Source organism: Equus quagga, chromosome 5 (assembly GCF_021613505.1).
Source record: "Equus quagga isolate Etosha38 chromosome 5, UCLA_HA_Equagga_1.0, whole genome shotgun sequence".
NCBI classification, from domain to species: Eukaryota; Metazoa; Chordata; class Mammalia; order Perissodactyla; family Equidae; genus Equus; species Equus quagga.
Genome location: NC_060271.1, coordinates 6,935,225 through 6,949,660, shown reverse-complemented (window position 1 = coordinate 6,949,660; position 14,436 = coordinate 6,935,225). Strand labels below are relative to the sequence as shown.

The window sequence follows — 14,436 nt, the reverse complement described above, 5'->3', positions numbered from 1 at the left end:
TCACATTTAAAGTTTCAAACATAAAGATATAGTCAATGATCTGTGAACTTTTAAAATGACAGGTAAACATACCTGGGTCTATACAGAAAGAGAAACTTACCAATGTATTATATAAACTGATATCGCCTTCTAAACCACTCCGTCTGTGTTCAAATTTTACTATAGGCACTTTGGCAGTAGTTATAGGCAAAATATTTCTTAAACCTGATTTAAAAAAAATGACTAGATTAAATAATTTTCATGAAGCTAAAAAATATTTTGTTGTTTTAAAGCTGAATTTAAAATTCATACCTGGATGTCTCTTAAGAATTTTCGCCAAACTTTCAATTATTTCCTTACAATTTAATTTCTAAAAAACAAAAGAAATAAATAATAAATTAAAGTGTGTCTGACCCAATTTGGTCTTGTGTAAATTCTACTTTAATCTAGGCATTTAATACTAGCATTTAAACTCTCCAACCATAAGCTCTATACAACCTTGCTGCTCAAAGTATGTGGTCCATAGACCTGCAGTATCAGCATCCTCTGGAAACTTGATAGAAATGAAGAATCTCAGGCCCCACCCCAGTCTACTGAATCTGCATTTTAACAAGATACCCAGGTAATTCACATTCATATTAAAGTTTGAGAAGCACAAAGACAGGAGGAATAACGTTTTCAAATACATGAATAAACAACCAGAGATGGTTTTGGTGAAGCCAAAACAGTATAGTGATTAAGAACATAAGGCTCTGAATTTACACAATCCTGGATTCAAATCTTGAACTAAGTATTGACTAGCTGTGTGACATTGACCAGATTCTTAACCCCTTTGAGCCTAATACCACTATTCTATAAAATCAAGATAACTATAAACTCTTGCCCTATAGAGTAGTTGGAATGATTACATGAGACATGTATGTAAAACATTCAACAGCAGGCTTGGCACAAAATAAGGACTTTAAGTCTGTGAGCTATTTATTATTATGTTGATGAGGAAAAGAAAAATAATCCTATCATTACCAGCACCTACTTCTTCAAAGAAATTCTTACCTCTGTAAATTTAAACGTGTTTTTTTAAAAACTAGAGACAGGAGAGTTAATATGGTAACAACCACCATGATACAAGGAATAGGAAAGATAATGGTATTATAAATTAATTGGATTAAACTGAAGGGTATATACATCAATCCCCACACTTACTACTAAAATCACTTTTGCATGTCCCCAACATGCTCTTTTTAGCTATAGATTTCAAGGGAATCTCTAGTTACTACTTAACACATAATAAAAGATGTTATTTTTCTCTTTATTATGCAAGGATACAATTTATGCTAAATTATAAGTTTCAATTATGGTTCACCTGGAAGAAAATTATTTTTTTTCACTGTTTCAACTTTCCAACGTGAATGGCACAGATAATATACAAACTCTTAGAGATTACAGGTCTGATTACTGAATTTTACACAGAGGATATCTAAAACCCTAACCTTCTCCCTGGGTAAAAATTATTTCCTATTCCCTCAATTCTTGCTCTTCAAAATGGAGAGGGGTAGTCTCTTTCTAAGTAGATGGCACTAAGAAGAAGTTAGTTAAGGAGATCTAAAATATCTACAAATTTTAAGTTTCTTTATAGAACAAGAAGATGTAAATTAACATTACAAGAAATTTCTTGGGGCCAGAAATAAGGATCTACCAGGCATCACTGCCATCTTCACTACGGTCCCAACAATTTAAAAACCACCTTTTTGGAAAAAGTATTTCAAAAACACATAGGTACACTATCCTACTGAATTCTTTTATAATACAACACAGGCTATACTGACACCACTACAGATGCCAGAAGCTTGGCCTCACCCCAATCTTGCAAGCAGTCCCTGATTTTAAAACCAGTAGCTCTGCTGGTAAAAGACTGAGCAACTACAGGGATTCTCTCCTTTTCTAGTTGCTGCTAGGAAGGTCTGGGACACTTCTTCCCTGTTCAGTCATTTTCTTTACTGGAACTTGGGCAATCTCGTTCCCACTGTTGGGGCCTGGTACACAAAGAAGGAAAGCATAAGCACCCACTCTCACTGCTGAGACTGCTCTGGGGGAAGGTCCGCTCCTGGCATCTCACGGTGGAACTCAAAAAGCTTTCAATTTCAGAAAGTAGTGGTTAGGTTCTACAGTACTATTAGTACTATATTTCAGCTACATTATGGGTTAAATAAATTACAGAAAAGCAGTGAGATACAACGGAAAGAGCATAAACTCTGGAGTCAGACAGACCTGGGTACGAATCCCGGCTCCAACATTTACTAGCTGGGTGAACTTGGGCAAGTCAGTTTATCTCTCAAAGCCTCAGTTTCCTCATCTGTAAAATGGGGGAAATTATCTACCTCAAAGGTGGTTGTAAGAGTGAAATGAGATAATGTATGTAAAAGTGTATACTGGGGACTCAATAAATGTTAGTTCCCCTCCCCACCCCAAATGAGTTTCTAACAGCTATCCTAGAAGACATCATTTATAATATTAATTCTACAGAAATATAATGTGTTCTGAGTGGCCAAAAATTACAATTAATTTAAAGAACACAATCCATTTATAAATTAGATGTTCATCTTTATTTCCTATCTTTAGTGATACAAAGACATCATCTAATGGAAGAGAGATGAAAAGACCCAGCAAGTGAGATCAATGTTCATTACTGAACTGAAGCACCAGCTTCTCATTGGTTCTAATAAAAAAAATTCCACTCTATGGTATATTAACTTTTTCCAAAAATTCATTACAAAGCATTTGTAACTCTCAGTGACATGGTTTTTGCACTATACAATTACTGAAACTGTAAATTTACTTACTTAAATATTCAAATGTCTTCTAAAATGGTAATGCTAATATTTTTACATTTCAAATACTCCTATTGCTAATATATTTATATAAAGAACAACATACATTATCACTATTACATACAAAATTAAAAATAGATTCATTATTGGAAGAAAACAAACTTCCATATCCCTTTCCAAACACTAACTCTTACCTCTGCATTTTCATGGCCTTCCAGGGTCATACAAATATCCAGATCACTATCACGAAATCCAAATCCATTCTTAGAAGAACCAAATAAGCACAATCTTGCCTTTTCTAAGCAAAGGAAAACACAATTCAGAAGTTTTATAATTAGCAGGAAAGAGGAGTCTTCTATTACCTACTACTGGCCTAATACAACATAATCTTGTCCACTTCTATGGATTAAGTTACCTACCATTGGTAGATATACTGAGAAATTTCAAAACACTCATCTAAAGCCAAGATCTTTCGCACAAGTTCCCACATCCATGTATTTAACTGCTTTTTCCATTTTTCCACCGACATCATAAATTCAACAAGTTAAAACTAAACTATCGGGGGCCAGCTCTGTGGCCGAGTCGTTAAATTTGTGTGCTCCACTTCGGCAGCCCAGGGTTTCCCCAGTTTGAATCCTGGGCATGGACATGGCACTGCTCATCAGGCCACGCTGAGGCAGCATCCCACATGCCACAACTAGAGGGACTCACAATTAAAAATACATAACTATGTACCGAGGGTGCTTTGGGGAGAAAAAGGAAAAATAAAATCTTTCAAAAAAAAAAAACCTAAACTATCAACTTCACCTCAAACCTACTATTATTCCTGTAATCCCTATTCTCAGCAAATAGTATTATCTACTCACTTGCGCAAGTCAGAAATACAGACATGGTTCCTAAGACCTCTCTCAACTTCCACCTCCCAATAATCACCAAGTTAACTATCTCATAAATTCATGTATTTTTACTCATTCTCAACATCACTACCAATAGTTAAGATCAGGGGCCAGCCCCGTGGCTGAGTGGTTAAGTTCATGCGTTCTGCTTCCGCAGCCCAGGATTTCACTAGTTCAGATCCTGGGCACAGACATGGCACCGCTCATCAGGCCGCGGTGAGGTGGCGTCCCACATGCCACAACTAGAAGGACCCACAACTAAAATATACAACTAGGGGGGATTTGGGGAGAAAAAAGCTGGAAAAAAGATTGGCAACAGTTGTTAGCTCAGGTGGCAATCTTTTTTAAAAAAAAAGTCAAGATCAATATTTAGAGATTTACCTCTTAAAAAGAAACTAGTTTTTTCAGGGCACAATTCAAGTAGTTATTACCGTAGTACACAGAATTAATTCTCCTCCAAAAGTGAGTGATTAATCCATTTGATATAAATTATAATAGAGTTATCCCTTCATAGTTAACATCATTTAATAACAGGTGCCACTTCAAACAAGCCATAAGGTGGCTTAAAAGGATTGGACTTTCCTTCCTATTAATTCTTGTAGACTACACATTTAGATGATAAATTCTATATTTTCAAAACTTAATCCTCCAATTCAGTTCTGATGCCCTACTTGAAATTCAATGACAACTGAGAGACATAAAAGAAGCTGTGTTCATCAGCAATTAAAAATGTGCATAAGTTTAATATAACAGGGACTTAGATTTGGTCAATACTTTATACACTAGCAAATATAATAAAAATGGAATCTTACAGCACATAACAGATCTTTTAAAAGTACAAATTCATTCTGATTATAAAAAAACACTTTACACTTTTATAAAATATTTGGCCGCAGAATTCTTGATTCTTCACCCCCATACCCAAAACTCACTCCTGCTAAGTTGAAACTATCCTTGACTCCCTTCTTTTTCTCACATCTAACATGTAATGCATCAGCACATCCTATTGGCTCTACATTCTTTCATTTACTCTATCAAATCACTATTATATCTCACCTAAACTTATGCAACAGCCTCCTAAATATTCTGCTTGTTTCTATTCTTACGGATCTATACTCTTGTTCTCTCATATTATGTCACTTCAGCATTAAAACCCTCCAGAAGTTTCTCATCAGTCACTCAAAATTCAAAATCCTTCTACCAATCCTAATGATCCAATCTCTACCTTTCTGACCTCATCTTTCTGTTACAATCTACCTCACACACTCCACCCCAGCCACAATGACTTCCCGGCTGGCCTTCAACTATGTCAAACATAATCCAGTCTGGGGGTATTTGTACTTGCTCCTCTTTCTCTCTAGAATGTTCTCTACATGGATATTCAAATAACTTGCTCCTTCATATTATTCATGGCTCTGCTCAAACATCACATTATCAGAGAGAACTTATCATAACACTCCATCACCATCCTTTTAACTCCAACACTTTAATAGCATTTATTACTTCCTGATACTACATTATATACTTATTTGTTAGTTGACTATCTGTCTCCCCTTCTTAATATAAGCTTTATGAGAGCAGGTTTCACCTCTTTTATTAGCACTGTATCCTCAGCACCCACAATAGTACCTAACACTAACAGTCAATAAATACTTTTTAAATATAAGAATGAAACAGACCAGGTGACTATAATAACAAAAGCAATCAATTTTTAACATATGACATACCATCATATTCTTTTTGAATAAACTTTTCCAAGCCAATTAAAATTTGCTCCCTGTTGTGTTGTTCAGAGAAAGGTGGTGATAACTCATCTAAGTTAAAAAAAGAGAAAGGAAAAAGAAAAGTAAGGAAAATGGAATCTGAAAATGTCTTCAATTTTTTACCCTAAAAACTTTACTTAAAATTTCTTCATTATTTGTTGACTTCTCTAACTTTAAAATCATAAACGTTACTGGGGGAAGAAGGGTCAGAGGGACAGCAGAAAAATAACTTTTATAGACTTAAGTACATTTCACATGATCATTTTGCCTATGAAACATCTATAAAATATATTTACTTCTGCAAATTACTTAACAGTTTTCTTCAGACATTCCAACCTCTCCCATAAACATGCTTGTTTTTCCCTCCTTTTAAGACTATACTCATACTGTTATGCTAGGCACATGACTCATTCAAATCTAACAGTTCCCTCAAATGCCTGGTCAAGATTCATATCTTCCCTATAAGCTGCTTTGCCCAACCACAGTGCCTTCAATGATCTCTCCTTAACTCCTTATTTCTCCAAACTGCTTGCCAGTTTAGCTTACACTGTCTTTTTATTTTTCTAGTTATTTCATTTATATTCATATTATTTTTCCAAATAAGGTCATAATTCCTTAAGAACAGTCTTTTATTTTTCTCTATCTCCTCCTCTAGATTCATCCCCAAGAGTTGATACAGTAAAGGGAACAAAGTAGTAACTTACTATAATGAATTAAAATAATATTCAGCTTTTGAAAAACAAATGTAGCATCAGTGGTTGCAAGCTGAACAGCTGAAATACAAGTGGCTTTTTTTTTTTAGAGTGGTAAAACTATCCTGTATGATATTCTAATGGTAATACATGACACAATGCACTTATGAAAACCCACAGAACTTCGCAGCACAAAGACTGAACTTTACAGTATGCAAATTTTAAAAAATCATCTGGGAGGTCGGGGAATCTCAGGATGGAATGTAGGCTGTAACATAAGAATCTAACTGTAATATAAATATGTAAGACAACTTCACTCAAGGGAGTAGGAAAAAATGTGCTAACCTAAATAACTGTGAAAAGGAGTGAAGTCTGTAAGACTAAGGACAAAAGGAACTGCACATAAACATTGTACTCTAATTGATAAAGTTGTTTCCCATAGGGGTATAAGATAATAACAGTTTTTAGAATGCTATACATGTGTACTTAAGTGGAACAATTCAATAAATGACTGGCAGATGGTAGATGCCAGGTTTCTCATTGTTGGAGGGGGAAATTTACAGATAAGCAGGGATAAGAGGCTAGAATGAGCCACGTGATAATGTATTAGAATTGGAGATATCAGGATGAAGTCATATTTAGCTTAATATAGAGAGGATGGTCACATATAGAAATATTTATAGATATGTACATATACATGGGTTAGTATACACATATAAAATTTCTTGCTCAGACAGGGCCTAGAAGCAACAAAAGTCAGTAATAAGAAGCACCCTAGCATCCAGATCTTGGTTTCTAACACTGTTCTCTAATAAAAGGAACCAGGGCTCTTTGGAGAAATGTCTAATTCTAGGACTGGGAGAGAAATACACATGATGAGACGGGAGCATCTTGTAGTGCCAGAAAGTAAGGAAGTGCCAAAAAACAAACAAAAAAACGTACACACACAATGATACCAGTATATCAAAGGGACACAAGAACCAACTACCTGTTACATCATCAGAAATCTTCTCTTACCTGGGAAACAGCAAGTGCTGAGTGAGAGTTTAACCCATGTACATCATAAATGTTTGTTGAATAAAGGTATGTAAGGTTTTCCCCAAAATACCTTTACAGCCCTATCCTTCTCTGTTGCCTTTGTTATACTCTACCAAATCTAAGGTAAATATCCTCCCAAACTAATTGTACACTCTATGCTTTTCTGCGTAATCTCCTATATCTGAAAACGCAGTTCAAAGTCCATCTCAAATACCACATCATTAATTCCAATTCCTCTGATTCACCCCAGTTAAAATTAACTGTGCTTGTACTGCATTTTGTTTACCACTGCTATAGCATGTCACGTATTCTGCTTCCAATTTTGGCAATTTTCATACATGTTTTATACATCCACCTAGAGCAGCGCTATGCAAGAGCACTGCAAGGATAGAAATGTTCTCTGTCTAGCTGCCCAATGCAGCAGCCCCAAGCCACAGGTAGTGACACAGTACTTGAAACGTGGACAGTATAACTGAGGAACTTAGTGTTTACTTTTATTTAATTTTAGTTAATTTTAATTTAAATAGCCACATGTGGCTAGTGGCTACGATATCAGAGAGCACAAATCCAGAATCTAAGCTCCTTAAAAGCAACACATATGAACTCTGTATTCCCCTTGGCATTTACCACAGTGCCCTGCACATAGTAGACATTAAGTAAATATCTGTGGTTGGGTCTCTAGACTATTCAAAAACCTCTACAAAAACAAAATGTAAGCAAACTGTTTTTAAATAAGAAAATAAATATTCGAAATCTAAGAAGTAATCTAGTCTCAACAGTTCCAGTAAGAAAGACTTACCAAAACATCTTTTACATACTAAATCAAGTATTTCCCGAAATCGGTTTGTCATTGGTGGTAGAGGTTTTAGATCAATTTTCCTGAAATCCTCTGGGCAATCATTTTTTGAATGGCCATCCTTTTTGCAGATGCTGCATACTATCGTTGGCGGCTACACAAAGGTAGAAAAACAATCTAATAAACTATTGAGGGACTTCATCATCACTTAGAAAATAGGTCCAAAAAGAATCTTTTATGTAACACAGTTCTGATAAACTGTGCTTTCAGAAGGTTTAAAAAAAAAAAAAAAAGGAAGAAAATGTTAATGAAAAGCTAAGTTAAGTGTAAAAGACATATTTTGAGCTAACCTACTTTCTTCCCCACTAAAATATTGTCAATGATTAGATTTACCTGAAGATGTAAAATACAAGAAATCCCAGGAGATCCAAAATGTATGGGTTAATTCAAACAGTTTGATCAACTCCCAAAACAAAATACATGCATTACATATTAATCTACTAAGATCTTTAACAAAGTAGATTATAAAGAAATTTCAAGTGGCACTTTTCATTTCACTCCAAATGTTGACTATCTTCCAAATCAATCACGGAACCCTTGCTTGGCTAGTTGGTTCAATTTATTACATTAGCATAGTACTCAAGAAACCAAACTGCAGGGCTGAACTCTTAAAAAATAAATTAGCTTCATACAAGGAACATCTCCTATGCAATAACCACAAACTTAACTTCAGACCCTATACCAACTTTTAAATGTATTCCAGTAGACTACTACTACAAGGCTAAAACAGTAAAAACTTACCCCAATTAGTTGGAAAAAACACATATGGTTGAGGAAGAGCACTACTCTTATTTTTATTGTAATATGCTACATCCTAGAGTTAGCTTCTTCGTCCAGGGTTAGCCTAGAAATTTACCTAGCCATGAACTCTGATGCAAATTATAAACAGAAGAGACCTGTTTGTGGGAACGCTGTGCTGTGGGCTAATTAACATTACCATAGGAATTTCTATCAGCTTTTCAAAGCTTTAAAAAAAAAAATAAAAGGCATATTTATCAGGCCAACTCTAGAAATTTATTACAGATAACTAAAATAATTAAAATTGGAGTAAGAATTACCCTAAGGAAATCAAAAGTATGAAGTATAAGAAATGTAAACTGCAGTTATATAATTGAGGCTTTTCTAAAAATCTGCCATTATTTCATCCTTTCAATAGTCCATATGCCCTAAGTACTGCAACCTGAACAAAATGCCAACAGATGTATCCTTACAAAGAATGAAGAAATACAGCTTAGTAATTAGGTTAAAAATTTTAAAGCTTGTCAATAAATAATTATTGATAAAACAATAAAACTGGATGACTTTCTAAGTTTTTTAAAAAATATTCTACTTGGTTTACAAATGACCTATATAATCATTTTTTCATCCTGGATGCTAATACTTCCCTTATGTACACCGCACTTGAAGCAATGTGACTCAGCTAAAACATTCCTTTATTAGCAAAGTAGTAATTGCTTATTTTCTGTTCATTGGGGTATTTTATTTTCTATAATTTATCAAGTTAAAGTTCAGAGTAGCCCACTTTAAAAGTAGAAAAATTAAGACTCCTATAACTTATAAGGGACATGCCAGAAACCAAAGAGAAGCTCAGTGGCAGAGACAGAATCTGGATTCTTCATTTTTTTGGTTTCTGATCTTAATTTTCACTCAACTATCTCTATTAAGTTTATACTTTTCATCATTTCCCCCTCCCCTCCCACCAAAAAAAACTTTAAAATAGAATACTATTATAGAGTTTACAAACCCTGTATTCTCCTCTGTGGAAGAAAAAATAATCATATGCATAAAAAATAAGCAAAATTTAAAATACATGCTGCTTTGCCAAACTGCTTTTCATAAAATATCTGATGAATCCTTCCACATATGAGACAGTAAAGCAAATCAACTAGTAATACAGTGATGAAACCTTTTGGAGTTTTACATACATTCTTTAAAGGCAACTACAGGCAAAAATGCAAAAAGTGAAATACATACACCAAAATATCACTCGAAAACAATAGTCTACCATCATAGAATCTATTTTTACACATCTGAATCTAAAAACTATAAATACAGAATTATACAACTGCCACAAAATCTTACCAATTGTTTACAAACTGTATCCTACCTTGCCAGAGGTTAAAATAAACTTATCAAACACATAATGTAATTCCTGGGTGGGGTGGTTACCATCGTCATTAAGGTCAGAAGCATCTTCTGTAGGTTTGCAGTTGCAAGAGGTAGCAGATATGTCGGTGCTCACAATCTGATGTGAACTCTCTGTTTCTAAATTTGACCTGCAGTCTGTACCAGCAGATTTATCTGGGTCAGGGGATTTATAATCATTGCAATTACACTGGCTGAACTCCTTTTTTAAACATGTTTCTGAAGACGCTAAATCATCTCGTTTCTTAATTGATTTTGGCTCTAATTCACTGCCTTCACTGGTAGAAAGAGATGAAGATTCCTGTCCATGTTCAGCTAAATCTAGTTCGTTTACCGACAAACTGACATCTTCAGTAATACATCTCTGTGATGTACATTCTGTTTCATCATATTTATCAGGTGGATCTCTTTCTGCATTTATTTTTTCTGTGCTTTCCCCAAGCAGAATGCAACAATTGGATGCCATATTGTCAGACTTCACTGGTTTCTTATTGCTTATTTTCCCCTTCTCTTTTTTCACGGAATCCACTGTAGATTTATTTCCACCCTTCCTCTGAGGACAGGCAAAATACCGGTAAGCTGCCCTGAATCTCTCCACAACATATTCATAAACAAGCTGGCTGTTTAAGCTCCGTGCAACATTCCTCTTGACTGAAAATGGATCTAGTAAAAAAGAAAATGGTCAGTAGCTAATTGTCTACTAACAAACTATATTTCCAAGCTTATAAAAATAGATCTTAACCGCTAGATTGTCAGCAGAGTACATTTTCCCAAAGTTCTTCTAACCTAAGGTACTAATGAGAGTTCCTGCAAACTGAATAGGGGAAATACAACAGCAACATCTTTTCCTTTGTTTCTCACATAAAATAAAAAGCTAAAAGGAAAAGAGAGAAAATAATAATAAGGTAATTAATGAGAAGATGGCTAAGGAGACCAACTCAGTAATTACAAAGTTTCAATGATGAAATTGCTAGAAAAAGCTATGCCAATATGCCTCTCTATATACTGTTATTGAATGAAATTTTTCAATCTCCAGGACTTGTCAATAATTTTCATCTCTCATCATAGTATTCTTTAGTTACATACTCCTTAAAATTTAAACAAATAAAATAGAACCTAAGACTCTCAAAGTATCAAGTTAAAAAAATACTGATTTTAAGTTTTAACTTTAGTGAGACCAGAAAATTAAAGAAAGGAGGAGGAGAAATAGAAATCTAAGAAAGTGAAAATTAAACCAAAATCTAAATTTTGATCCAGTCTAAAATAGCTATGCTGAAAAGGCTTGCATCAACAGCATCCTCATTAAGAACATATTACAAACTTCTAAAAGTCTTTATGGGTTTTTGAATTTTATAAGCTTTAAATACAACTATGTCCCAGGAAAAAAGAACGGTGCTACCCAAAAGACAACACACATTTTCTCCACTAAAGAAGATCACTAAGTAAAAAATTTAACAGGCCAGCTTTCAGATTGTTAAGGTTGGGGCATCTGTTACTTCTTGCTGTTAGCTAAATCCATATGCTTTAAAAAGCTTTTCCTAGCCTCTTTCCCCTTTCTAGAGGAAAAAGAAAAAGAAACAAAAGAAGAAAAATTATGATGGCTGCAGGCTTCAGAGCTCATTTATTTACTATATGTAAGAGAGTACAAGATGTGAGTACATGTTTGAGAGTGTGAGAATATCTGGGGGTCCAAATCACAGTAGAGAAGCCCAGCAGAGGACTAAGAGAACAGAAGAATGTGTAATCTAAACAGACTAAAATGATGGACAGAAATTCAATTTCCTAACTATAAACAGTGAGTGGAGGGGCCAACTCAGTAGCATAGTGATTAGATTCACACACTCTGCTTTGGAGGCCTGGGGTTCATGGGTTCAGATCTGGGCCTGGACCCACACACACTGCTCATCAAGTCATGTTGTGGCAGTGTCGCACATATAAAATAGAGGAAGACAGGCATAGACGTTAGCTCTGCAACAATCTTCCTCAAGCAAAAAGAGAAAGATTGGCAACAGCTTAGTGCAGGGCCAACCTTCCTTGCCAAAAAAAAAAGTGGAATGCTGTGAAATTTAAATGTTTGATTAAGAATTTAGAAACCATTCTATTAATTTCTTTATCTCTCAAGATCTTAATGTTCTTGGGATTTGGTGTGAAATCTTGTTTGTCAACATCAATTTTTTTTTAGCTTAGCTACATTTAACAGATGAGGTACTTTAGAAGATAATGAAAAATGATTTTAAAATTATACTTTAAGATAATTTTACGATATGTTTATTAAAAATAATCCTATAGTATGCGTATAACTTCTATTTTTTTATTTTTGAAATTTTTCATAATTTAAAACTAAAGATGTAAATAAGCTAATAACCCTAACCAATTTAATATTTACATACTGGGAACCTTTAAATAAGAATTAAACCTATAAAACTATAATGGACTTGAAGAATTTATCTAACATATATATATAATGACAACCTGGTGGCATATATAGCACTACAAAGCCAAGCAATAAAATCTATAACACTGTATTAGAAAAGAGATGATGACTGACATACAAAAAAATATTCTCCAAATGAAATATAACATATCATCTCACCTTCAATGGCTATTCGCCTTTTAGGCCAGTTTTTATTTTCTCTTGTTAAAATATCTTGTATCCGTACACATATAACATATTCCTCCAAAGCAAAATCCAGTGTGTAAAATTTTAGCAGCTCTAACCATAACTGTCCCAAGGACACCTGATTTGTTGCTTCCAATGTTAAAGGAGACTGTAAAAGAAAAAGTACTTTTCATTTAAGCTTCACAGAACTATAGAACCATTTAATTTTCAATTTAAAAAGACCTTAGAGATCACCTTTTCAAAAACTGAGGCATAAAGGAGTAATTTGCCAAAAAGCAGTTTGTGGCACAGCTGGGAACAGAGTCTCAGTTTACTGACTCCTAGAATTTTGTGTTCTTTCCACTAAACAACCTTAGCTGCAAATTAGAATCACATTAGAAACATTAAAATACACAAATATCTGAGTTCCACATCACTCCCAATTCCCATACTCCTCCTAACATTCTGATTGAATTGACCCAGGCTACGGACCAGGCACTGGGATTTTTAAAACTCCCTAAATGATTCTCATGTGCAGCCAAGGTTGCAAACCACTGCATAAGAACCACTACAGCTCCTCATTGCAGTAATTACTTTTAAAATCTAAGTAAATGCCCTGGGCTTTCAAAAGCTAATTCCTTCATTCAGCAAACATTTATTTAGAATCTGTTATGCCACTGGCAATGTGCTAGGGATACAAAAAAATGACAGCAGATACTCAGACTTAAGGCTCACCATGCATCGTTCACTCTTCTAAGTGCTGCACATATAACAACTATTAATTCTAAAAACTCTATGAAGTAGATAATGTAGGACAAGGACCACCTGCCTACTGAGTTCATGTTGCTAATCACTATACCATACTCTGCCACTCAAATAAAGTGAAGTCCTACTTCACAGACTATCAGGAGACAAAGAAACAATTTAACAATTAAGTAAAGGCTACATACTAAAATGGGCCTCTAAATCAGGGAGGTCTTAACAGAAGAGGTAATACCTGAATTTTAAAGGAATTAACTAAGTGAAGACTGGCTAACAGTGACCAATAAGGAGCACAGAGGTATGAAACAGTCATTCACTCATTCAATTGTACAACTATTCACTGGTGCCTTCTATGTGCTATGAGGGATATATCTGTGGGAAAAAAACAAAGATCTTTGCCTTAGTGGAGCATACCACCTAGTAGAAGAAGACAATCAACAACAAACTTAATAAGTAAATTACATAGTAAGTTAGAAGAAAAGTGCTGTGGAAATAAGAAAAATTTCAGTAAGTTTAGTAAATGGGATGAGAATATGGGAGGAGAAGGTTTCACGTTAAACAGACTGGTCAGGACAGCACTTACTGAGAAGGTATGATTCGAAGAGTTCTAGGGATAAAGAACAGAATAGAGCAAACACACAAAAGTAGGAATGAGCCTAACTTTAAAAAGGAAACTAAGAAAGCAGGTATGGTAGAGAGAAGAGAAGAGGAAAACAAAGAGCTAGCCAGTAAGAATTCCTTGGTTTCTATTCTAAATTAAATGAGGAGGAACTGAAGCATTTTGAGTGTGGGGAGGGGGAACAGCACGATCTGACTTAAGTTTTGGAGAAAGGAAAGTCTCTTCAATAAATGGTGCTGGGAAAACTGGACAGCACAAG

General features: G+C 34.7%; 1 protein-coding gene across 7 annotated transcripts in view; it reads right to left on the bottom strand.

The window, feature by feature from the left end:
- Window positions 1-14,436, bottom strand: part of TUT4 (terminal uridylyl transferase 4) — a 116,139-nt gene that overhangs the window by 29,261 nt on the left and 72,442 nt on the right. For all 7 annotated transcript variants that reach the window (XM_046661304.1, XM_046661300.1, XM_046661302.1 and 4 more), the window contains exons 12-18: window positions 12,791-12,965; window positions 10,160-10,860; window positions 7,996-8,146; window positions 5,431-5,517; window positions 3,002-3,105; window positions 292-349; window positions 101-204 (exon numbers count right to left, since the gene is read on the bottom strand). In XM_046661304.1, coding sequence (XP_046517260.1) covers window positions 101-204; window positions 292-349; window positions 3,002-3,105; window positions 5,431-5,517; window positions 7,996-8,146; window positions 10,160-10,860; window positions 12,791-12,965 — 1,380 coding nt within the window. The remainder of the gene's footprint in view (window positions 1-100; window positions 205-291; window positions 350-3,001; window positions 3,106-5,430; window positions 5,518-7,995; window positions 8,147-10,159; window positions 10,861-12,790; window positions 12,966-14,436) is intronic.